The sequence below is a fragment of the Entelurus aequoreus genome, linkage group LG02, assembly GCF_033978785.1.
Source record: "Entelurus aequoreus isolate RoL-2023_Sb linkage group LG02, RoL_Eaeq_v1.1, whole genome shotgun sequence".
NCBI classification, from domain to species: Eukaryota; Metazoa; Chordata; class Actinopteri; order Syngnathiformes; family Syngnathidae; genus Entelurus; species Entelurus aequoreus.
The window spans coordinates 23,244,046-23,270,382 of NC_084732.1; the positions used below are offsets into that span (position 1 = coordinate 23,244,046).

The 26,337-nt window shown below is 39.8% G+C and overlaps 1 protein-coding gene across 3 annotated transcripts; it reads left to right on the forward strand.

Annotated features, from left to right (window-relative positions):
* The first annotated feature begins 1,516 nt into the window (after positions 1 to 1,516).
* On the forward strand, positions 1,517 to 24,141 carry irx6a (iroquois homeobox 6a). 3 transcript variants are annotated; one of them, XM_062066960.1, is made up of 7 exons: positions 1,517 to 1,922; positions 2,490 to 2,804; positions 5,586 to 5,695; positions 5,900 to 6,195; positions 12,548 to 13,174; positions 13,254 to 13,368; positions 23,498 to 24,141. In XM_062066960.1, exons 1-6 carry the CDS (start codon positions 1,857 to 1,859, stop codon positions 13,361 to 13,363), a joined length of 1,524 nt encoding a protein of 507 aa, XP_061922944.1. In that variant the 5' UTR covers positions 1,517 to 1,856; the 3' UTR covers positions 13,364 to 13,368; positions 23,498 to 24,141. The 3 variants fall into 3 exon arrangements, with proteins under 3 accessions (XP_061922944.1, XP_061922952.1, XP_061922961.1); XM_062066968.1 differs by having other exon boundaries at positions 13,254 to 13,359; XM_062066977.1 differs by having other exon boundaries at positions 2,540 to 2,804.
* The last annotated feature ends 2,196 nt before the right edge of the window (positions 24,142 to 26,337 follow it).

A 26,337-nucleotide genomic window follows, 5' to 3' on the forward strand; every position in this document is an offset into this window, starting at 1 on the left:
GCACTATGATGGCGATATGACTCAAGTAAACAACACCAACATTCTATATGTTCCATTGAAAATATAGAACATTACACACGGCGCTCAAAAATCTATCAAAATGTTTTAATACAACTTTGGTAAGCTATGAAGCCACATCGCTTGATGGATTGTCAGCGCATTAAACATTTAATAGTAATAATAATATAATATTTATTTCCTGTAAACAACACATTGAACATAAATCGTTCTCAGGACTGGACTGTGCACCTTACCTCCTTTTGCACTATTTTTCTTTTCTTTTCTTCCCATGTTTTGCATATTTTGTAGACTGTCGCACTGATACTGGAGTTGCTTTTAATCTAATTGCACCTGTGTATAGTGACAATAAAAGGCATTCTATACGGTTCTATTCTATTCTATTAAAAGTCCCAAATATGTGACTTTGAACTTGGGTCCTAAAATGCTAAATCAGATCAGCTCAATTATAAAAACCGTATAATAATAATAAACACAGCTCTCACTGTGGCACATTGCAGTAGGCCACCACTGCAAACTACAATCACAACAATAAACATTTTGCTCAATTCGCACCCTTCAGAGACTGTCAATCAAAAACAAGCATTATTTTCATTACTGAGTCAAACCAATTAGATGGACTTGATTGTGCAAGGTGTACCTAATGACGTGTCCCTAGGAGTCTTCTTATCTGACAGGGATCTCTTTCTCTCCCCCTTCTTTCCTGTTAGACGTGACTCTTTAGCGCCCCCCGAAGAGAGAGACTATAACTGCAGGTGGGTCTCCAGGGACTTGGGGGGGGGGGGGGGGGGGGGGGGGGGGGGGGGGGGGGATGTAAGTAACACCATTATTGACCTGAAGAATCAATCAAGTCCACCTGTTTTTTTGGACTAGTCTCTGGGTCACGTGATTGCATCTAATGATTAAAACCCCATATAAGGAAAAACATAATGTTTACAGGTGATTTAATAAAGCTTCATTTCACTTTGCCATCCTTCCAACTGAGCATCATTCAATTAAAAAGCAATCCTCACCTCCCCACTCATCCACTCTAATATTTAATTACTGCATTTTTTTTTTTCTTCAGATTTCACCTCCCAGGCCTATTTTCACTCTGCTCCTGCAAGTTAAACACGGGGCGTGGAGCATTCGTTAATTGACACAATTACGCACAGGCGCGTCGTGGTCACGCAGGTCCCCAGAGAGGCATCAATCACTGCGTTACTGGCCTGCCAAAAATAACAAAATAAACATTCCTGTTCTCATCAATATTCATTAATAAATATAAATAAATTGAACATGAAAATAAAACATTTTGTATCCAAGGAAAAAAAAATGTGTGCCTATTTTTAGTGCCCTAGCCTCACTATCTGTGTATCTTTAAAAAATAAATAAAAAACCTTGTATTAGACATGATTGGCAAAAAGACTTTATCCCATCACTGGGATTACAGTGACGTCACGCAGCTCCCCTTGCATGGATGCATGCTAAAGAACTATTGAGGCACAAATAATAGCACAAGCACAGTCCATATCTTGCAAGTCTTTCGTTATCCTTTAAGCCTCCTTCCACAACAACATTTTTTTTCCCCTTTAATGACGCTTAATTTCAGCTCCTTAGAAGAGGAGGGGGATTATTCATTCATATAAAACAATCTGCAGCATGGTGCCAGTCTTCAAGTCCTATTCCCTCCTATATGTGGCGAAAGTCGTGTATTATTAAGAGAGAGGGGGGGTGAAAAAAAAAGAAAGGCCGTGTGGAAACGCGTGTATGCCCGTGGATTTGAGGTGGATTTTTTTTTTTTTTTTTGTGGGGGGGAAGCAATCGATCTATCCAAGGCTTGAGGAGGAATATTGCTGATGGTTACAAAAGAAGGCGAGATGTCTTTCTCTCAATTTGGATATCCTTACAATGCAACCTCACAGGTAAGACTCTTTTATAACTTTTTTTTCTTCTTCTTTAACTTAGATTAGTGTGTGTTCCTCCCTCTCCACGCGTGATGTTGTCGTGCCGAATATTGACACACACACGCACCCCGTGTCCAATAACGCTGAATTATGAATGAACTTTTTTTTTCCCCCCCCTTGGTGACAATAGTGATGAATGTCACCTATTGCGCGTCGTGCGTAATTACGCACCATGCACTATTCTGGCGCGCAATCAAATCACTCCATTTTTAGTTTAATGGTACTTGTTTTGCTGAGGTTGAAGTCTGAGCACTTTATTAATGTAAAATACACTTTTAATTTAAAAAAAAAGAAAAAAAAAGTGTAATATATTCCATCCATCCATCCATTTTTACCGCTTGTCCCGTTCAGCACTCGAAAATTCAACCCCCCCCCCCAAACTTTGTCACATTTCAGGAATTGTTACAAAACTGACTTACCTCAATAAAATATGTTTTTTTTTTTTTTAAGCTCCAAACTAACTTTTTTTTTGTTTTTTTGTTTTTTGCAATCTAAAATCTCCACCATTCATTTCTCTCTGTGCAGTTTTTCGTGTCGGCAAACCCCAGTACGACTTGCTGCGATTCGATTTCCAGGTCGGTACCGGACGGGTCCACGGCGGGAGCGCAGAACTCCACCTCCGCCGCGGCCGCGGCAGCAGCCGCCGCTGCCGCCGCCGCCGCCGCCTCCTTCTGTTGCCCGCCTTACGAGAACCGGCTGCTGACGGGGAGTCGCTCGGAGCTCAACGCGGCTCTGGGCGTGTACGGATCCCCCTACGCGGCGGCGGCTGCAGCCAGCCAGAACTACGCCAACTACTTCCCCTATGGAGCAGACCCTTCCGCCGCTATCTACTCCTCTCTGGTGGGCTGCACTCAAGAAGGGGGGAGGGAGTGGATATGGATCAATTAATCCATTTTTTTTTGCACAGTGCACCTCTCAAAAAGCTCCATTTAGTCTATTAGCTTATATAAAAAAAACGAAAAAAACATGCAAAAATATGCATAAAGCCTACAGTATATTTTATTTATTTTTTTCTCAGGGGTTGTACTTTTTTTAATGTATTTTTTAACAATATGTATTTATTAATTTGATAGGGAAATCATTATACAAGTACTGAGAAAACAGACCCTTTTTTTTGTCGCCCCCCCCCCAAAAAAAAAAAAAAAAAAAAAAATACAGAAAAATAATATAAATAAAATAGTAACACCCCACCCACCCCCCGTCCTACATTTCAGTCATATAGTCATAGTGGGTAGCAATGTACTGCCTTCCTCTTCACCACAAACAGATAGAGAATCACAGTAACTAAGTACAACGGAAAAAAAAGTTAACAACAAAAATAAAAATCACAAACAAACAGAGAAGTGTGAATAAAAATAACAACAACAAAAAAAAAAAGAGTTGAGGTAAGTGAAAAAGTTCATTATCAACAGTGAGTGTCACGTTTATCATATAGTGTCATTAATTTAGCTATGTAACTAGTTATGCAGCCCCGGGTCAAGTCAAATTGTTTTGGTGTAACCCTCAGATTATATTACATTTTCTCTAAATGTGAGAAAAACATGAGGTCCTTTTAAGCCATAGGGAGGCCTTGGGGGAAAACTGTGATTTACACTCCAATAAAATCCTTCTACGAGCTATTAGTGATGCAAAGGCGATACTATCCCTAAAAGTCTGCTTAATGTTTTGATAGTTTGGTGGAATTCCAAAAACAGCCAATTCTGCACAAAGCATCAATATTAGTCAAGTAGGGGTGTATTTTTTAAACATTTTACTCAACAATAACACTAAAAAAAATAAATAAAATAAAATAAACAAATAAAACAATAATATTACAGGCTTGGATCAAGGTAGCGAGTGACCTATTTTATATAAAATACATTTTGAATATGGTGCAAAAGTTAATTTATGTCAGCAATACAACTCCAAATGTGAAATTATAAATAATGCACAGTGAGATATGTCACGCCTTCTTTTGTTACAATTGTACTGATCGGGGCTTACAGTTTTTGAAACCCCCCCCCCCCACACATTTTCTGAGATTTCCAATTTGTGCTTTTAATAAAATGTAAGTCATATTCATCAAAACATTAAAATATTGAGTTGCAATGTTATGAGCCTGTTAGTTTCACCTTGTAAATAATTGCTGGGATAAACAAACATGCGCTCGATATTGTAATGTTTGAAATGTTCACCTGTATACTCTATGTCAGTGGTGTCAAACTCATTTTAGATGGAGAAAAATCTACTCCCAAGTGGGCCGGACTGGTAAAATCACGGCACGATAACTTAAAAATAAAGACAACTTCAGATTGTTTTCTTTGTTTAAAAATAGAACAAAAACATTCTGAAATTGTATAAATCCAATTGTTGTTGTTTTTTGTTTTTTTTTACATTTACATGTTGCGGTTAATAGTATTCTATCTTTATTTGTCGTTATTTATACTTTCTGAATAAATTATGTGATAATGTTCATCAGTCAACCAATTGGTGTTAATTTTCAATCCATCAAGATAAAACAATAATATCAAGATCAAACTACAGGATGTTATTTATGTAGTTTGATAATTTTCCTTGACTGGTGCACTAATGTCATGTGGTTTATCATCTACAAAGATACAAAGAATTGCTATTGCGACATCTAGTGGGCACATTTAGAACAGCTGTTTCTTTCATTCAAAAATGTCAGGTTAATTGTTATACTTAGCAAACTCATCCCGTGGGCCGGATAAAACCTGTTCGCGGGCCTGATCCAACCGTCGGGCCGTATGTTTGACACCCCCTGCTCTATGAATTATATTCATTTAAAAGCTCCACTCTTACAGTTTCCCATAGTGTATTTTTAGTGTTGTTGTTGTTGTTTTTTTAACTCAGATTAATCACACATTTGAGATGTGATTAATCACGATTAATCACAGCAAATTGCTTATTGCAACAGCAATAACAGTGCAATACATTTTAAAGGTGCAATATACACATCACATCTTTCACAGTATTACCGTTTTTCTACATTTTTTTCTCTTCATAACATGGTCACTACTGCCTAGTTTCTCTTGTTATATTCTTATTTTTTCTGTTATATTTTTATTCTTATTGTTACTTTTTATTTTTATTCTTATTGTTATATTTTCTATTTTATTTCCATTTAAACCCCCATTATTTACTTTTTAAATTATTTTAAATTATATCTCAATTGTGTACACTTGCTGCTGGAATTTCAATTTTCCTGAGGGAACTCTCCTGAAGGAATCAATAAACCTATTGCTCGTTTGCAGAATTGGAAACAATTTTAAAAATGACCCCAAATGCAATTTTCTCCTCAGGATGTCACATCTAAAAATGACTTTCCACTTGTCAAAAACTAAAGTCTGTTTTAAAGTGATATGCAATAACCTGCTCCAACTTTCATGTTCGCTCAAATTAAACTGGATGATTAATCTGCGTTGATACATGATTAATGGATAATATTTTGTGATTAATCACATCCGTTAACTCGTTAAATTTGACAGTGCTAGCATTTTTATTACTTTTTATGAACCAGAGCGCTAAACCCCCTTACCTGCACAACTTGTTTTTGTATTGCTATTATTTTGGGTATAAAATGTTGCTCGAAAATAATGATGTTTTCTTTTCCCCTGGCAGAATCCGCAGTACGACATGAAGGAGAGCACGGGCACTTTGCACTCGGGCATCAGTCAGACAGCAGCCTACTATCCCTATGATCCCTCCCTGGGCCAGTATCAGTATGACAGGTGAGATCTACGCTCCGTTTTTTTCGGTCCACTTTGTGTAATTTAAGCCCGGGCGAGCGTCGCTTGCCAAGAACCGCTTCCACTTTTCATTAGTGTGCCGTGTTCCTGTCAAAGGTCAGGGCGTTAGCTGCGTTTTAGGTGTATATCGAGCGGTCAGACACGGGCGCTCTTGTGATGCTCCGCGGTCTACCTTTCCTGTGTCAGATACGGGACGGTGGACTTCAACAGCACAGCCAGACGGAAGAACGCCACCCGGGAAACCACCAGCACCTTGAAAACCTGGCTGTACGAGCACCGCAAGAACCCCTACCCCACCAAGGGCGAGAAGATCATGCTGGCCATCATCACCAAGATGACCCTCACCCAGGTCTCCACCTGGTTCGCCAATGCCCGCCGGAGGCTCAAGAAAGAGAACAAGATGACGTGGTCGCCCAAGAACAAGGCCAACGACGACAGGAAGGACGACATCGGCAAGGGCGACCAGGACTGTCTCACCAAAGGTTGGAACTGCACATTTTGAGACAAATCCGGTATCATTTAGTCGTGCATGGGCAGAATAATAGGCAGTCCCATTTTGGTGCATATCAAAACATTTATAAAGCACTCACCCAATTTTTGGACTAACTTAATTTTGTACATATTTTAACCACTAGCGCGTCAATGGTACATTCCACCTAACGCTAACTAGCATCCGTCCATTCGCACGTCATCCCCGATTGATTAGAAATAATCCTGCTAATTAACCAACAACATTTCAGTGCGGCTCAGTTTTTATTTGTTGTGCCTTTTGTTTGGGGTATGCAAGAGTTACGGGTGTCAGCTTTTAAACTTCATTTTGTGATGCTTTGAGGGGCTTTAAGATCATTGCTAGCGCAGCTCAACTTAACTCTCAATAAGTGCAGATTTTCCTTACAAGGGCTAAAACTCTGTTACCTTACTGTAGCAAAAGAAAACAAATACATTTTTGTGCCGATCAAATAATTTATTTTCATTGTTTACCGTTTGATTCTTTATGGTTTCAATGGTGCAGTTGTACCAGGAATTAAGTAGCCTGCTATTTACTGAACAAAAGCGTAACCTACCTTAACCTAATACAATGTTTTAATGGCTAAACATGTGAGCCCCAACATAAAATTGGTATTGTCTATCAATTTTAATTTTTCACCCCTTATGAACCAGAAAGTACCTAGCTAACTAACTCACTTTTATTTTAATAATGTTCAGAGTCGTTCTTAACGAACCAGAAGGTACCAAGCTAACTAATTAACTTTTATTAGAATAATGTGTCGTGTCATCCTTTATGAACCAGGAACTACCTAGCTCACTAACTCACTTTTATTATAATAAGTATTTGTTTCATTCTTTATGAACCAGAATGTACCTAGCTAACTAACTCACTTTTATTTAAATAATGTTTAGCGTCGTCCTTCATGAACCAGGAAGTACCTAGCTAACTAACTCTTATTATAAAAAAGCATTTATTACATTCTTCATGAACCAGGAAGTGCTTAGCTAAGTAACTCACTTTTATTATAATACTTTTTTGTTTCATTCTTCGTGAACCAGAAAGAACCTAACTAACTAACTCACTTTTTTTTTAATAATGTTTAGAGTCGTTCTTCATGAACCAGGAAGTACCTCGCTAACTAACTCACTTTTCTTATAAAAATGCTTTGTGTCATTCTTCAGGAACCAGGAAGTACTTAGCTAACTAACTCACTTTTATTCTAATACTGTTTAGCGTCGTCCTTCATGAACCAAGAAGTACCTCGCTAACTAACTCACTTTTATTTTAATAATGTTTTGTGACATGCTTCATGACCCAGAAAATATCTAGCGAACTAAATCACTTTTACTATAAAATATTTAGCGTCATCCTTCATGAACCAGAAAGTATCTAGCTAACTAACTCACTTTTATTTTAATAATGTTTTGTGTCATCCTTCATGACCCAGGAAGTATCTAGCGAACTAACTCACTTTTATTATAAAAATGTTTTGTGTCGTCCTTCATTAACCAGAAAGTACCTAGCTAACTAACTCACTTTTATTTTAATAATTTATTGCGTCATGATTCATGAACCAGGAAGTATCTAGCGAACTATCTCACTTTTATCATAAAAATGTTTTGTATCATCCTTCATGAACCAGGATGTACCTAGCTAACTAAGTCACTTTTATCATAAGAATATTTTATTGAATTCTTCGTGAACCAGAAAGTATCTAGCTAACTAACTCACTTTTATTTTAATAATGTTTTGTGTCGTCCTTCATGAACCAGAAAGTACCTCGCTAACTAACTCACTTTTATTTTAATAATGTTTTGTGTCATGCTTCATGACCCAGGATTTATCTAGCGAACTAACTCACATGTATTATAAAAATGTTTTGTATCGTCCCTCATAAACCAGGACGTACCTAGCGAAGTAACTCACTTTTACTATAAAAAATGTTTTGTATCATCTTTCATGATCCAGAAAGTACCTAGCTAACTAACTCACTTTTATTTTAATAATGTTTCGCGTCATCTTTCATGAACTAGGAAGTACCTAGCTAACTAACTCACTTTTATTTTAATAATGTTTCACATCATCCTTCATGAACTAGAAAGTACCTAGCTACCTAACTCACTTTTATTTTAATAATGTTTCGCACCATCCTTCATGAACTAGAAAGTACCTAGCTAACTAACTCACTTTTATTTTAATAATGTTTCGCGTCATCTTTCATGAACTAGGAATAGGCTGACCATATTCTGAAATCCCAAAAAGAGGACACATATATGCGTGCCAAGGCGGGCAGCACGCCAAGGCCGGGACTAGGTGAAAATTTGCCAATTATACTCGAACTTGCTTCATAAGTAATATATTTATTTAAATAAAGCATTTTTTCTCCTATGTTGACAGTATTGTTGGCGCTAGGAATTTTCAAAATGGGGTCCCAGGGACCCCATCAAATCATACAAATGGGGTCCCACAGTAAATTTTTGGGGTACCACTTTTTTGTAAGCGTTTTGAAAACAAATGACAAATGTATGCATTATCCTGTTATATCTCACATTCTATGTTGTGTTTTGGAAAAAGATTGTCATAAACGAGCTCTCGCCCTGCACAGCTGTTTTGTGCTTTGTAGTGTCGATATGGGCTTGTAGATCTTTATTTGCCACAGATATACACGTTCCTGCTTTGCACACAGTGCATTCTGCTTCCCATGTGTCACGGCCAGGACCAAAACACAAATACTTTTTCCGCAAATCATCCGTGAAGTTGCATTTACTTTTCGGCATTTCTTGTTTTCATGTCTGTCTCCACTCACTAGCTCTCTCGCTTTGTGTCTCGGCCCCTCCCTCACCAATGTTTCTGCGTGCGCACCTTCACAGCTTGTTTTGTTTAACCCCTTCTTAACTTAACCCTAGAGTCTAGGGTCGGCAACCTTTATCACTCAAAGAGCCATTTTGACAAGTTTCACAAATGAAAGAAAACAATGGGAGCCTCAAAACTCTTTTGAAATTTAAAATGAAATAACACTGTATACAAAGCTTTTTATTGCTTTGTGCTATGTTTAAACCAGGGGTCTTCCCAGGTAACAAGGGAACGTTATGTGAACGTTAGGAGAACGTTGTGGCATTGTTCTGGGAACGTTAGTTTATAACGTTCAAAGAACGTTAGGTTGTGGAGTTCTTGCTTGGTTAGCAGAACGTTAGCCAAGAACGTTTGGCTAGAACGTTTAGGGAACTGTTTAGGAACATGCTATTTACATCTGTTTTTATGCTATATTGTCAGGAATAACACTCAAACAGAAATTTCAACAGAATTAATTCTTTATTAGTGATAGTGATTTCAACAGAAATAATTCTTTATTAGTGATAACTATAATACAAATGGAATGGAATGCAGTGGTCTTGGTCGTGCACGTCAGTGTATCCTGCCCCTTCTTGGTTCTCTTCCTGGAAGTAAATCCATCCATCCATCAATCCATCTTCTTCCACTTATCCGAGGTCGGGTCGCGGGGGCAGCAGCCCAAGCAGGGGAACCCAAATCCTGGAAGTAAATAATTATCACAAATACAACAAAGACAGCACTGGAATGTAGATTAATTGAATTGAATTAAAACATTGGCATAATTACTTTATCATTTACCTCTCATCTCACTCTGTTCTTTTGCTTGTTTCTTTTTCCTTTTTTGTCCTCCCTCTTAATTCCTCCTCTTCTCCTGCAAGTAGTTATATTTGCAAATTCAAAAGACATGCAGTGGAACTTCAATAAAATGGAATTCAAAATTGGGATATCTTATCTTCTCCGTACCTCAAATTTTGAACCTCCTTTTCGAAAAGTGGCCAGTTTCAGGACCTCTCCAAGCTCACAATCCACTTCAGCTGTGGTCATCTGCTTGTAAACACCCCTGCATGCCTCTGGAATCACCAGCACAATTTAGAATTCCCTTTAGAATAAATACTGTAATAATAACAGCTAGATCGACCTTGTGAGCATACATGCAACATATGTTCAAAGATGCAAACCTATTATTAACACTTACTATTTATTATTCTGTAAAGGGGCAAGTCCTCAAACGCCACTTTTCCTGACTTTCCACGGAGGCCAAGCTGCTCCAGGACTTTGTTTGTGGCAATTTTCCTCAGCATTGTCCTCACCGTGTCTGCCAAATTCGGAACGTTCAGGCAGCATTCAAACCATATCACTGACGGGGCAAATTATTGTTTAACTAAACTACAAATAAATCCACCCTTCTTCAGAAGTCATTTGTTGGTCTTTGGTCAGTTTGGAAACTTTATAGCAGCCAACCTGCACGAGAAATGTATGCTAGTTAGCATGGCGCGCATTTGTACACAACGCTAAAACCGTAAAATGGTCTGAAATTAATCATGTAGGTTGGAAATTGTTATACAAAAACGTGCTTCGTATTTCACTCTTTCTATACTTACTTGTGATAAATGGATGGCGCACCAAATTGCTTTAAAATCGGGATTCTGGAAGTAGTTAGCCTTCGTCCTTCTTTGTCTCACGGAGCAGCTTCAATTGTGCATGCGTGTAGTCTTCTTCTTCTTCTTTTTCTTCTTATTCTTCTTTTGATTTTTGTGGCGGTTGGCAAGCAACCTTGTGTGTGCATTACCGCCACCTACTGTGCGTGCAGCCTTGACTCAGCCGGCGTCAGATTGTTCACAAAACACAACACTTTCGCAGAAAGTTAGGGAAACGTTACAACATACTGTATAAAAAGTAAATTTGCGAAAAAAAACACTTATAAAAGCCTAACAGTTGCTGTTTCCATTGCAGGCAAATTATATTTGGTAAATAGATGAGAACGTTCTAAGAACGTTCTAAGAACGTTCTTAGAACATTATTAGTTTTTGATATGTTCTAAGAACGTTCTCATCTTGCATAACCAAAAGAGAACCATACAGGAACATTACGTTAACGTTAGGTGTTACCTGGGTTAGACACGCGCCCCGGCCCGCACTTTATTATGACAGTTTAAGTTAGTGCGGCCCGCGAGATTTACATGAATGCCGTTCAACAGCGTCATAGTTGCCAATCCTCCCACTTTTCCCGGGAGGCACCTGAAATTTGGGCGTGATGGCACTGCCTTTAGCGCCCTCTACAGCCTGCTTAAACAGCTTACCTGTCCGGACACATGTTTAATGCATTTTCTGCTGGCACTCGAATAAGACAGCAAAGCTTACTTGGTCAGCAGCCACACAGCTTACACTGACGGTGGCCGTAACTAACAACTTTAACACTGTTACGTTACAAATATGCGCCACACTGTGAACCCACACCAAAAAAGAATGACAAATAAATTTCTGGAGAACCTCCGCACCGTAACACAACATAAACACAACACAACAAATACCCAGAATCCCATGCAGCCCTAACTCTCCCAGTCTACACGCCCCGCTAGCACCAAACCCCCCCACACATCACCCCCCCCCCCTCCCTCCGTGCGTCGGTTGAGGTTAGAGAGTTAGGGCTGCATGGGATTCTGGGTATTTGTTGTGTTGTGTTTATGTTGTGTTACGGTGCGGAGGTTCTCCAGAAATGTATATGTCATTCTTTTTTGGTGTGGGTTCACAGTGTGGCACATATTTGTAATGTAACAGTGTTAAAGTTGTTATATACGACCACCGTCAGTGTAAGCTGTGTGGCTGTTGACCAAGTATGCCTTGCTGTCTCCCACGTGTGCAAGTTAAAGCTTCATACAACATGAGGCCGGGCTGGCATGCTGTTTGTGCAAGTAATAGAGGATAATATATGCAGAGCCATCACGGCACGCCCTTAATTTAGTTGTTAGGGGTTACCGATCCCTGCCCAAGACGTACATTGAAAATACACGCAATCCTAACTCAAAATGCCGGACATTTAAAGCATTTAAAAAACCCCGCCCGGACACCCCGGACACACACGCAAAAGAGGACATGTCCGGGGAAAAGAGGAAGTATGGTCAGCCTAACTAGGAAGTACCTAGCTAAGTAACTCACTTTTATTTTAATAATGTTTCGCATCATCCTTCATGATCCAGAAAGTACCTAGCTAACTAACTCACTTTTATTTTAGTAATGTTTCGCGTCATCCTTCATGAACTAGGAAGTACCTAGCTAACTAACTCACTTTTCTTTCAAAAACGTTTTGAGTTGTCCTTCATGAACCAAGAATTAGCCTGCAAACAATTACACCAACTAAATACTCAACACTTATTTATTTTCTTTGTAAAACTCTTCTCCCCACCTGGACAGGTTGTTAATAATTCTACCAACAATTAGAACCAGGAAGTAACCTGCTGTCGTTTGTAGTCCTTATCCTGCTTCCGAGCTCACAATTGTCTTCACATTCCGCAGATTCCAGCGACTGCAAGGAAGAAAAGGACTTGCACCTGAGCGATTTGGACGACATGGACGAGGACGACTGCGAGAAGCTGGAAAGCGAATGTGAAAAGGTGGTCTCGGACGAGCAGGACCTCCATAGGTCCCTACCTGGCTCGCCCCCAAAGAGAGACTGTTCCTCGGAGCTTCACCTCAACGTGGTCAACAGCTTCCACCACGCCTTCCCCTGCGCCGTCAAAACCGGCCTCCCTTCTCTTCCGCCCGACTTCTTGGATCCGTCGAAGACCGCTTCCACCACAGGGACCTTGACCCTGTCTCACTTTGAAGCTTCGGACAAACCGAGGATTTGGTCTCTGGCTCGTACGGCGGCTTCGGGTGTCATCCTGAGCCCCCAGCACGTACCTGAGCTGAGGAACTCCAGCGGGGACTGCCAGCTCCAAAGGTTGGCTGGCGCTCCTGGCGGACAATGCGGGCTCATGAGAGGCCTCCAGGATGTCCCCGGTGCTGTGAGCCCCTTTCCTGAGGGCCCCTCTTTGCACTCCAAAGTCTACGGCCCTGGCAGCTACAATCACAAGGGCCTCCAACTGCACTGTCCGTCCTACGCTGCGCTCTCTGACGCATGCCAGTACTCCACTTCGGAAGGTATGTCCGCTTTAGTCGTCACTTTTTCAAATTGTTTGTCTTTCCAACACTGTATTTGTTTGTTTCCGCGCCTGCGCAGGATTCTCCAGCAAGGCAGCAGAGACATCACAATCATCAGAACTCAGTGACGCCTGTGCGAGCATGCATGAAGACAAGGCTGCTGCATTCAGACCTGCGATGAAGAGGTGAAGCAGGTGGGTGTCGCCCTGAAACTAATCCGTTTGAATCAAGAAGGACCTTTCATTAGGTACACCTCAACTGTCTAAGGCAGGGGGTCGGCAACCCAAAATGTTAAAAGAGCCATATTGGACCAAAAATACAAAAATAAGCCTTTCATAAGTGCTGTAATGAAGACAACACATGATGTAAGTGTCTATTATTATCGGCGGTCACTCGAACGAGTATGACGATCCTCCTGGTAGGGATTGATTGACTGATTGATTGAAACTTTTATTAGTAGGTTGCACAGTGAAGTACATATTCCGTTCAATTGACCACTAAATGGTAACACCCGAATAAGTTTTTCAACTTGTTTAAGTCGGGGTCCACTTAAATTGATTCATGATACAGATATATACTATCAAATATATACTAACATCATAATACAGTCATCACACAAGATAATCATCAGAGTATATACATTGAATTATTTACATTATTTACAATCCGGGGTGTGGGATATGGAGGGGGGGATTAGGTTTGGTTGGTATCAACACTTCAGTCATCAACAATCAGCATCAACAATTGAAACATTGAAACAGTGTAGGACTGACTTGGTAGGATATGTACAGCAAGTAGTGGACATAGAGAGAGAGATCAGAAGGTATAAGAAAAAGTGTCTACATTTGATTATTTACAATCCGAAGAGGTATTATGTGGAAGGGAGGGTGTTAGTTTAGGGTTGTAGTTGCCTCGAGGTGTTCTTTTAGTGCGGTTTTGAAGGAGGATAGAGATGCCCTTTCTTTTACACCTGTTGGGAGTGCATTCCACATTGATGTGGCATAGAAAGAGAATGAGTTAAGACCTTTGTTAGTTCGGAATCTGGGTTTAACGTGGTTAGTGGAGCTCCCTTTGGTGTTGTGATTATGGCGGTCATTTACGTTAAGGAAGTAGTTTGACATGTACTTCGGTATCAGGGACGTGGAGCGGATTTTATAGACTAGGCTCTGTGCAGGTTGTTTTACTCTGTCCTCCACCCTGAGCCAGCCCACTTTGGAGAAGTGGATAGGAGTGAGGTGTGATCTGGGGTGGAGGTCTAGAAGTAATCTGACTAGCTTGTTCTGGGATGTTTGGAGTCTAGATTCGAGGGATTTGGAGGTGCTAGGGTACCAGGAGGTGCATGCGTAATCGAAAAAGGGTTGAACGAGAGTTCCCGCTAGAATCTTCATGGTGCTTTTGTTGATCAGAGAGGAGATTCTGTAGAGAAATCTTGTTCTTTGGTTGACCTTTTTGATTACCTTGGTTGCCAGGGTCGTATCCCTTTATGGAGGATGCCTGTGCGTGACTTACTTTTACGTGGGGAGACTGGTGCACAGACAGTCACCACACGATCCTTGACAGATCCGGGTCAGGGTCCAGTGGCATGGAGTCCAAGACGACTGGGGACCCTTTTCTGCTGCAGCCTTCTTCCGCCATCGCAGCCGTTGTGGTAGTTCTTACATCTACCGTCTTCCGCCTGCTCCGCCGTTGAGGTCTGGCTAGGGGGCAGTCAGGTACTAGGCCTTTGCCAAGGGCCACCTGGGGTAACAGTAGTAAAGGGGTTAACCTCCTAGTGCCCCAAGACCCCATAGAGGAGTCTCCACTGCCGGATGTATAAGTGTCTATATCAGCTATATCAGCCTACTATCAAAATAACTACGTGTCGCAGGCTGACGCAAATCTTAGTTGACAGAAATGTTGAAATGTAATATTTATTCTACACATTTTTACAACATTGGAAAATATTACTAAAACGGAGGCTTTTCAGAGGGTGTGATAACTCCTGGAAATGACTGGCTTAGAATGGCCAAAGGGTAAAAGATGTGTGTGTTCATGTTGAAGGAAACGGAAACTGCAAATAAAATGAGCTCAAATATACCTATAAACGAGGCATAATGATGCAATATGTACATACAGCTAGCATAAATAGAATGTTAGCATCGATTAGCTCGCAGTCATGCAGTGACCAAATATGTCTGATAAGCACTCCACATAAGTCAATAATGTCAACAAAGCTCACCTTTGTGCATTCATGCACAGTGTAAATTGTTTGGTGGACAAAATGAGACAAAGAAGGAGTGGCACAAAACACATCTTGCTGTGGCAGCGTCGAGGAAAGATGTACATGTAAACAAACTACGGTGCATTCAAGGACTTCCGAAATGAGTAGGAAAAATTATGTGCGCCAAATACTCTTTTCAGTGAAGCATGTTTAAAGTAAATCAATAAATCAATCAATGTTTATTTATATAGCCCTAAATCACAAGTGTCTCAAAGGGCTGTACAAGCCACAACGACATCCTCGGTACAGAGCCCACATACGGGCAAGGAAAATTCACCCCAGTGGGACGTCAATGTGAATGACTATGAGAAACCTTGGAGAGGACCGCATATGTGGGTAACCCCCCCCCCCCCCTCTAGGGGAGACCGAAAGCAATGGATGTCGAGTGGGTCTGACATTATATTGTGAAAGTCCAACACATCAGCGAAAGTCCAGTCCATAGTGGGGCCAGCAGGAACCATCCCGAGTGGAGACGAGTCAGCAGCGTAGAGATGTCCCCATCTGATGAACAGGCTAGCGGTCCTGTTTGGAGCAGAGTAGAAAAGAAAAGACAAGAAACGGCAGATCAACTGGTCTAAAAAGGGAGTCTATTTAAAGGCTAGAGTATACAAATGAGTTTTAAGATGAGACTTAAATGCTTCTACTGAGGTAGCATCTCTAACTTTTACCGGGACGGCATTCCATAGTATTGGAGCCCGAATAGAAAACGCTCTATAGCCCGCAGACTTTTTTTGGGCTCTGGGAATCACTAATAAGCCGGAGTTCTTTGAACGCAGATTTCTTGCCGGGACATATGGTACAATACAATCGGCAAGATAGGCAGGAGCTTGACCGTGTAGTATTTTATACGTAAGTAGTAAAACCTTAAAGTCGCATCTTAGGTCCACAGGAAGCCAGTGCAAGTGAGCCAGTATAGGCGTAATATGATCAAACTTTCTTGTTTTTGTCAAAAGTCTAGCAGCCGCATTTTGTACCATCTGTAATTTTTTAATGCTAGACATAGGGAGGCCCGAAAATAAAATGTTACAGTAATCGAGACGAGATGTAACGAACGCATGAATAATGATCTCAGCATCGCTTGTGGACAAAATGGGACGAATTTTAGCGATATTACGGAGATGAAAGAAGGCCGTTTTAGTAACACTCTTAATGTGTGACTCAAACGAGAGAGTTGGGTCGAAAATAATACCCAGATTCTTTACCGAGTCACCTTGTTTAATTGTTTGGTTGTCAAATGTTAAGGTGGTATTATTAAATAGATGTCGTTGTTGAGCAGGACCGATAATCAGCATTTCCGTTTTCTTAGCGTTGAGTTGCAAAAAGTTAGCGGACATCCATTGTTTAATTTCATTAAGACACGCCTCCAGCTGACTACAATCCGGCGTGTTGGTCAGCTTTAGGGGCATGTAGAGTTGGGTGTCATCAGCATAACAGTGAAAGCTAACACCGTATTTGCGTATGATGTCACCTAGCGGCAGCATGTAAATACTAAAGAGTGCAGGGCCAAGAACCGAACCCTGGGGAACTCCGCACGTTACCTTAACATAGTCCGAGGTCACATTGTTATGGGAGACACACTGCATCCTGTCAGTAAGATAAGAGTTAAACCAAGACAAGGCTAAGTCTGACATCCCAATACGCGTTTTGATACGCTCTAATAAAATATTATGATCAACAGTATCGAAAGCGGCGCTAAGATCAAGAAGCAGCAACATAGATGAAGCATCAGAATCCATCGTTAGCAATAGATCATTAGTCATTTTTGCGAGGGCTGTCTCCGTAGAGTGATTTGCCCTGAAACCGGATTGAAAAGGTTCACAGAGATTGTTAGATGCTAAGTGTTCATTTAGCTGCTGTGCTACAATTTTTTCGAGGATTTTCGAGATAAACGGAAGGTGGGACACCGGCCGGTAGTTTACCAGGAGATCAGGATCGAGGTTAGGTCTTTTGAGTAGAAGATGAATAACCGCTTTTTTGAATGCTAGGGGAACAGTGAGAGGAAAGTGATAAGTTTATAATATTTAACACTGATGGACCTAGTAATACAAAAAGCTCCTTGATAAGTTTCCCAGGAATTGGGTCAAGTAAACATGTTGTTTTTTTTGTCCCATTTACACATTTTGACAATTCCTCCAATGTTATTTCATCAAAGAGAGAGAAACTATTTTGGAGGGCGGTATCCGTCGTATATACAGTCGTATCTGTGTTAATAGAACCCAGTTGTAGCTGGGATGCATTGTCTTTAATCTCTTTTCTAATGACTTCAATTTTCTTCCATCCATCCATCCATTTTCTACCGCTTATTCCCTTCGGGGTCGCGGGGGGCGCTGGAGCCTATCTCAGCTACAATCGGGCGGAAGGCGGGGTACACCCTGGACAAGTGGCCACCTCATCGCAGGGCCAACACAGATAGACAGACAACATTCACACTCACATTCACACACTAGGGCCAATTTAGTGTTGCCAATCAACCTATCCTCAGGTGCATGTCTTTGGAGGTGGGAGGAAATTCATAAAGTCATCTGCTGAGTGGGTGGAGCTACTGGGAGAAGTCCCTTGTTGGGTTAGCGATGCTACTGTACTAAACAGAAATTTAGGATCATTTTTGTTGAGGTGGATGAGATTTGAGTAATATTTAGCTTTAGCTGAGGTAAGCATGCGTTTATAAGTTATTAAACTATCACACCATGCTTGATGGAAAACATCAAGTTTAGTCGCACGCCATTTGCGTTCCAGCTTTCTACATGATAATTTGTGGGCTTTAGTTTCTTCTGTAAACCATGGGGTACGCCTTTTAGGGGCCCTTTTTAGCTTTAGCGGTGCTACAATATCAATGGTGTCGCGCAGGGCGTCATTAAAGTTGTTAGTGAGGTTATCAATAGAGCCCACATAATTTGGGAATGATGCCATTACCGAAGGCAGTAGGTCAGTAAGAGTCGTCGTTGTGGCAGCATTAATGTTGCGGCTGCTATAGTAGTTATTATTATTATTATTAGTTTGTTGACAATGAGACAGAACTTCGAATTTTATAAGGTAATGATCGGACATTACTTTAGTGTACGGGAGTATCGTAACTTTAGAGGTGGTGACACCCCTGACAAGCACTAGATCTATCGTATTACCGTTGCGATGCGTGGGTTCATTTATTATTTGTGTAAGACCACAGCTATCAATTATAGTCTGGAGCGCCACGCATGGAGGGTCCGATGGGGTATTCATATGGATATTTAAGTCCCCCATTATGATTATATTGTCGGCGTGCGTCACTAGATCAGCAACAAACTCTGAGAATTCACTGATGAAGTCCGAATAGGGCCCAGGGGGGCGGTAGATAACAGCCAGGTGGAGAGGCAGCGGTGTGACAAACCTCAAAGTGAGCACCTCAAACGAGTTATATTTATTATTTAGGTAGGTGTAAGATTATAGTTTTCATTGTATATTAGTGCGACACCCCCTCCCCTTTTAAGAGGTCGGGCAACATGTGTATTGGTATAGCCAGGAGGAGATGCCTCATTTAGCGCAAAAAAATCGTCTGGTTTGAGCCAGGTCTCGGCGAGACCAACGACGTCAAGTTTGTTGTCTCTAATGACTTCATTAACTAATAGCGTTTTGGAAGATAATGATCTTATGTTTAAAAAGCCCATATTATAGGTAGTGGGCTGTTTTGAGGATTGTTTGTTGAAATTATCCGAAGTAGCAATATTAATAATGTTGCGTTTATTATGCGTATTGCACTTTAAATAGTTTCGACCATATCTAGGAATTGATACGACGGGGATATTCAGATTGTTTGCTTGATGTTGCAATAAACTGAACGCATCATAGTTAGCTACCTCAGTACAATGTATGTCTGCCTCTGACACGGTCACAAAAGAAAAAACATTATGTGAGTTGTGTTTTATTCTAAGAGAATTGCTATGTGTGCAGGGATTATCCAGCCTGACGCCGGCTAGTTCTAGTTTAAATGGCTTCTTACCCGGAGACTAAACGCTTCTTTGGTTAGCTTTTCTCTTTGTTGTTAGCCCAGCTTGGCATCCCCGCTTCTGCTTCCGCTCGCACCGCTTATGTCGTCTCCATTGGCGGTCACCGCTAGCACTTGACTCCGCTGCTACAAAGGCCGCTCGATGTAGCCCACGAACTATTCCCATGCTAGCGAGGAGGTCCACCGTACATGCATCTTTCAGTCTATAACGACCCGATCCATCCACATCCAGAATTGTCTGTCGGTCGTATGTGATCACAGAGTGTTCACGCTTTGAGCCAGCCATGAAATTGACAGAAATGACGGGTGTTTTTTGCCAAATCGCTCTACACTCCCAAGAGCGTTAGCATAGCCGCTGCATTCCCATGCGCCGCCATGTCATGTTTGTCCTCCTACAGAAACCATAATAACACAAAAAATATATTTTTTTCCTCATCTTTTTCCATTTTCATACAATTTTTGAAAAAGTTCCAGGGAGCCACTAGGGCGGTGCTAAAGACCCCCGGTCTAAGGCCTTCATGTCCAAGACAGTAAATCATGACGCTTGGTTTTGGTTGGCAGTCCAACCCCTGGAATTCATCCTAGATTTTTGCAACCAAATACGGTAGGGAAAGGATTTGTATGGCCCCATTCCTGGGTGGATCTCGTGTGAGAGGAAAAGGGGGCGGGGATACTCATTTTGCAATGCAATCTACTGAAAATGATGGAAAGCACCACTCTACATAGCAAATGACGCAAGTTTGCATTGTCACAAAACATTTTTTAAGATGTTAAACACTAAAGTGGTTAGTGCACATCCTCAATTTGTCACGTTTCATGTGTCAAGTAAACCGCGACGATTGGGGCCATATGAATCCCCTTCCTACTGTTTGTTTTTCAGCCTAATCCACCGTTAAAGTCGCATAAAACTTGCATGTTTTGCAATGAGCTCTTCAACAAAAAAAAGGACAATACACATGAAGTAAGCGAACCATACACTTTTTAAAGTCAAGGTAAAATGGTATTCTCGTTTTTTGTTATTATTATTATTATGATTATTATTAACGGTGGTTCATTTTTTTTTCAACTTGCAACTATGTTGCTAAAGTTAAAGGGGTGATATAGCTCGGTTGGTAGAGTGGCCGTGCCAGCAACTTGAGGGTTCCCGGTTCGATCCCCGCTTCTGCAATCCTAGTCACTTCCGTTGTGTCCTTGGGCAATACACTTTACCCACCTGCTCCCAGTGCCACCCACACTGGTTTAAATGTAACTTAGATATTGGGTTTCACTATGTAAAAGCGCTTTGAGTCACTAGAGGAAAGCGCTATATAAATATAATTCACTTCACAATTCACTTCACAAAGCTGCAGCATGTCACGGATAGGTTTTCGGCCATTTATTTTGTCAGAGGTACAAAATTCTGAAAAAATTATCCATGTCTATCTAAAAGGAGCGCCAAAAAAGGTAGTTGGACATGAACTACAAGGCCCCGTTTACACTGCACACCAAATCAGATTTTTTCTGCCCTCAAGTGACACAGATCAGATTTTCTTTGCCAGTTTGAACTCTCCAAAGTGCTTCAAATTTGAATCTTTTCGCATCAGGCCACATCAGGGGCATAGTCTGAATCCGAATCTGATCTTTTCAAATGTGACTTCAGTCTAAACGGCAATGGGTCCTAATTGACTTTTACGTCACCTTTTGGGCGAGCTACGTCATTCATTCATCACAACATTCGGTTTCGGTGAGCAAAGTCTTTTTTTGACGGCCAAATTTCAATCAATCAATTAATCAATCAAAGTTTACTTATCTATCCCTAAATCACGAGTGCCTCAAAGGACTGCACAAGCCACAACGACATCTTCGGCTCAGATCCCACATCAGGGCAAGAAAAAACTCAACCCAATGGGATTACAATGAGAAACCTTGAAGGGGAACGCAGATGTGTAATATTACTGTATGTAATATGTAAAAAATATATTTTGATTCCGAAGAAATAGCGATTGTTGAAGGACCGGAATTGACATTGTGGCATATTTGCTTACTAGTTATGTACATCACGTAATTTGTTTACATAAATGAGTTGAAAAATAAAGCTAATGTTCCTTTTGCCTCTACTTACTGTAAATATTAGAACCCTCCGAAATATATTACACTGTATATATCCATCAATTCATTATATTACTTTAATTTATTTTCACGTAAAATAAAAAACACTCATTTTTGAGATGTGGTGACTTGTATTTTATTTTGTAGTAGTAGCGACTTCCTTGTTCATTTACAGAATCTGGTCAACTTTCTTTGTTTTCACTTTATCGAACTGCACATGCAAATGACGTCAAGGCCACATTTGGACCACATTGGGGCCACATACCAAAGTCTGATAAAGACGATTTCGAAAAAAAAAAACAGATTTGTGCCACTTAGGGCCTGCAATGTGAACGTAGTCTATGACAGTGCTCCAGTCTTTCTAGGAATCTGCTGGAATAATATTAGTCTCTTCTGAGTTTTTCTAATTGAACTCGCCAGCCCGTGAAGTGAATTAATTAACTCATATTATCTTCTACATATGGTGAATGTTCATATTCATCTCAGAGAAAGTAAACCACCAAGTTTAATTAAACATTGGTATTTCAGTTTGAGCACATAATAAGATAAGGCCACTTAGTTTGATATTCGCAGGTGGATTGGATCACTTCTTGTAGGAAATAAGCCCTAATTGGGACTTCGGAATGCAAAAGTGATAACCATATCCTTGAGAAGAGACTACCTGTCTAGCTCAATGCCAACATTTAAGTTATGACTTAAAGCAGTTGTTTTCCAGACACTTACACACGAACATCTCCTTTTATGGTCACGATGTGCTCTCCTGACCCAGCACACACACACTTTTCAAGCGAGTTTCTCCTGAAGAGCCTCCGTGTTTTTTCCTGACCTTCCCCTGAAGAGCAGGGAAACCTGTGAAACAGGCTTGTAGGGATGAAATATCCTCCGTGTTTTTTCCCTGAACAGAAACAGGCTTGTGGGGATGAAATAGCCTCTGTGTGTTTTCCGGACCTTCCCCTGAAGAGCAAGGAAACCTGCAAAACAGGCTTGTAGGGATGAAATAGCCTCCGTGTTTTTTCCTGACCTTACGTATCTTCCGCTCTATTGAGTGGAATGTACGGATAAACCACAGTAACCTCGACTATATAAATATACATATACATATATATATATATATATGTATATATATATATATATATATATATATATATATATATATATATATATATATATATATATATATATATATATATATATATATATATATATATATATATATATATTTGGATATATTCCTTGCACACTAATTGACTGAAAGAGTGCACGCTTTGCCGATGATGTCACGTTATCGATGGGAAAATGCATTTTTAGACAATATGATTTGCCTGAGTGGCGAGGAGACACCGACAGTAACAAACGGTATAAAATGGTATAGAAAGGACAGATTTTAAAAACATTTGAAAAAAATGAAAATAATAATAATATATATATATATATTTTTTTTTTTTTAAAAACTTGGGACTTCCTGCGGGCTGGATTTTGGGGACTCCTGATGTCGAACATCAAAATGTATCGTACTATATCAGAAAGTCTCAATACAAGTATCGCGTTGTATAGTGTTGGTAATACCCAGCCTTATTTTTTGTACAATCTGTTCTATTACAGCACAATTAGTACCAGATGATAGACAGTGGTGGTAATCTTATATTTTTGATAGGGAGAAAAATGTTTTAACATATTGTTTTTACTTCTTCCTACTAACATGGCTTAACTTCTTTTTACACTTGTAATGCAGTCCATAATTTGCACTTAAAACAAAGAGTGGATTATTGATGTCACGTCTTCGTATTAACTTCTTTCTGTGTGACAATTAAGAATGCTAATGTTTATTTATTAATAGATTATTATCAATGCAAACAATGATATATACTAGATCTGATTACTAATGTTGTGGCCAGTCACTCAAATAAAACTACATGATCATACTTTCAGGAAAGTTTTTATTGTTTTTTTGTCTATTTAACATCCTATTTCTTCTTCTTTTTATCCCCTCTAGATGAACGGAGGACATCCCACGATAACAAACTGGGAAGTTAATTATGCACTAATGGACATACTGGTCTCAGTGGGACATTTGCAGTGTGGAACATTTTGCACAACTTTTTTTTAAATTTTTTTAAATATACGGTGTTGAAGACTTTATGCAAAACCATACAAAGGTATGAGAAATGTGTGTGGCAATCGCTTATTCGTGTATTTATTTTATTTATTGTGCAAATGTTTGTTGAGTGACTTTGTGTCTCCTTTAAGTGTTCTGTTAAAAAAAATGTGTATTGTCGTGCATTTGTCTTCAAAAAGAGACAAACATTGCCACTTATTCAGTTCAATGTGTCGTGTTATTGTGTAAAAATGTGAACAAATTCTGTGGGGGTTTTTTTTGGTAATTTTTTTTCTAAAAATACATGTTTTTTTTTCCAAGACTTTTCTGTGTCATGGCTATTTAAAGACCTGAGGGGGCGCGCTTTCAAAGACCGGAAGAAGTTAGAGTTGATCAAAGTTGATCGTCTCCACTTTTGACGCGCGTGAGCCGAATCCACGAGTTGCAGAAGAAAGGCGTCCCGGTCTCCGCGCTGACATCCTCTAATCGCGAGCGGCGCCGAGCGCTTTGTAGCCGGGACGCCGGAACACATGCTTGACTGATGGCGGGTCCCCGGTGTGCTGCACTAACTTGGCATTGTGTTCATTAAAAGGTCATTTGTAGCATCAAACCATTCACACGCTCCATCAAAGTTGCTTTGATTCGCCTCGTTTGCCAACAGCCCATCTCGTTACAACTAACGAAGCACTCCAAGTTGATTACTAAAAAGACAATCGTCAAACTTTTTCACTGCAAAAGATTGAACAAATGATCAATAACCCGTTCCAGTGTAAAACTGCTGCTGTCCTAAAACTTTTACAGAAAATTTAAAAATAAGATTTGCACTTTCTACAGAATTGGTTTTCAAACTTCTTTCATCAAGTACAACCTCGGAAAAATCGTGGCTCTCCGAGTACCATTATAATTACCAAAATTAAGCTACAGTAGCGAAGTAGGCCTAAGTATTCATTAAAAACAAGACAGAGGTTTAGTTTAAGAAGCATAGTCAATATTTTTGGCCACTGTAACACGACACAGTTTAAACACTAACACTGTGTTCGAATATAGGAAAATAAGCCATTTTAAGTGTGAAAACACAAATAACCTAAATGTAAATAGTACAGTTCCTTTAATTGGTGCGAAGAAAAATGATGCATGAAGAATTTTATTTAAAAACCCGCCTCCACAAAACATATTGTCACCCTTTTTTTTTAGTGTAAAACAATGTTTATACTACTTCAATTTACAAACTTGAATGTACGATTTGGACTAAAAACAACGGAAAATGAGTTGTTAAATATTTTCTAGTACAACATTGCTAATCCATAACTTAAATTAGGGTTAGGCACATTCAATGCTGTGGAAGGTAACGGTGAGGTGGGAAATTTGTAGGAGTGCACAAAAAAATCCATGCACATCCGAATCCCAAAGGCCAGCATGTTAACATTAGAGTCCAGTAGAAAACCATATAATTCGTCAGTGTTCACCTGCAAAATGAGCTAAAAATTTAGCATACTAATGTTAGCATGATAACAGTCAGCACGAGTAAAAAAGTAAATATTTGACTATGATGTGAATACCAGCATGTTAACAGAATTGAGTAGCAAACAATTTATCTTTAAGTGTATATCTACAAAATTAGCAAAAAAAAGGTAGCTTTTTTGATGTGAATACCAGCATGTTAACATTAACATTTTGGCAAGATAGAGTTAGGTAGCAAAGTATTTAATTTGTAGGGGTATATCTGCAAAATGAGCACACAAAAAAAGTTAGCATATTAATGTTAGCATGATAACAGTCGGCACAAGTAAAAAAACTAAATGTTTGACTCTGATGTGAATACGAACATGCTGGCAAGACTTCAGTGGCAAACTATTTCATTTGTAGGTGTATATCTGCAAAATGAGCAAAAAAAAGGTAGCATATTAATGTTAGCATGATAACAGTTAGCACAAGTAAAAAATAAAATATTTGACTCTGATGTGAATACCAGCATGTTAACATTAACATGCTGGCAAGGTAGAGTTCAGTAGCAAACTATTTAATTTGTAGGTGTATATCAGCAAAATGAGCAAAAAAACCCAAAACTTAGCATATTAATGTTAGCATGATAACAGTTAGCACAAGTAAAAAATAAAATATTTGACTGTGAGGTGTATACCTTCAAAATGAACCAGCATGTTAACATTAGCATGCAGGCAAGATAGAGTCCAGTAGCAAACTATATCATTTGTAAGTGTACACCTGCAAAACAAACTTCCCAGACACACCTGCTGTATATTAAAAGGTTATAAAAACAAATTATGTTTATACTGTATATATTTGGGGCAAAAGACGATATCTTAAACAGAATATTGAGATTTGGCAGAGGAGGGAGCGGGTGGTCCACTTTGTTTGTGCGACATGTTTAATCTGAGGTCAGACATGAAATCTGTGGTAAACTTCCATGTTTGCCAATAATAATGATACATTTCTTTACGCAGCCTCCACTAAATCGCCCTAATACACTTCATCTTGCCAAATTACATTTTTCACGGGGGGGGAAGACGCATGATGGCTGCGTTTAAGAGAGGGGCGGGGGCTGCTTGCCCACCAGTGTAATCCAAAACAGATTTGAGATAATCTGAGAATAAAGCAGAAAAATATACACACACACACACAAAAAAAAGCAACAAGACATGAATATTTAAACATAAATAATTAAAATCTGTCATGAAGTGTGATGATGACCTCCTTCATCAAGCTGAGGTCACGCTTGT

What these genes read in the sequence shown, in the direction of transcription:
- irx6a (XM_062066960.1), top strand. Translation starts at nt 1,857, where the DNA reads ATGGTTACAAAAGAAGGCGAGATGTCTTTCTCTCAATTTGGATATCCT. An exon ending in CCGCTATCTACTCCTCTCTG is followed by an intron (nt 2,805 to 5,585) that starts GTGGGCTGCACT and finishes TTCCCCTGGCAG; the next exon opens with AATCCGCAGTACGACATGAA. An exon ending in CCAGTACTCCACTTCGGAAG is followed by an intron (nt 13,175 to 13,253) that starts GTATGTCCGCTT and finishes GCGCCTGCGCAG; the next exon opens with GATTCTCCAGCAAGGCAGCA.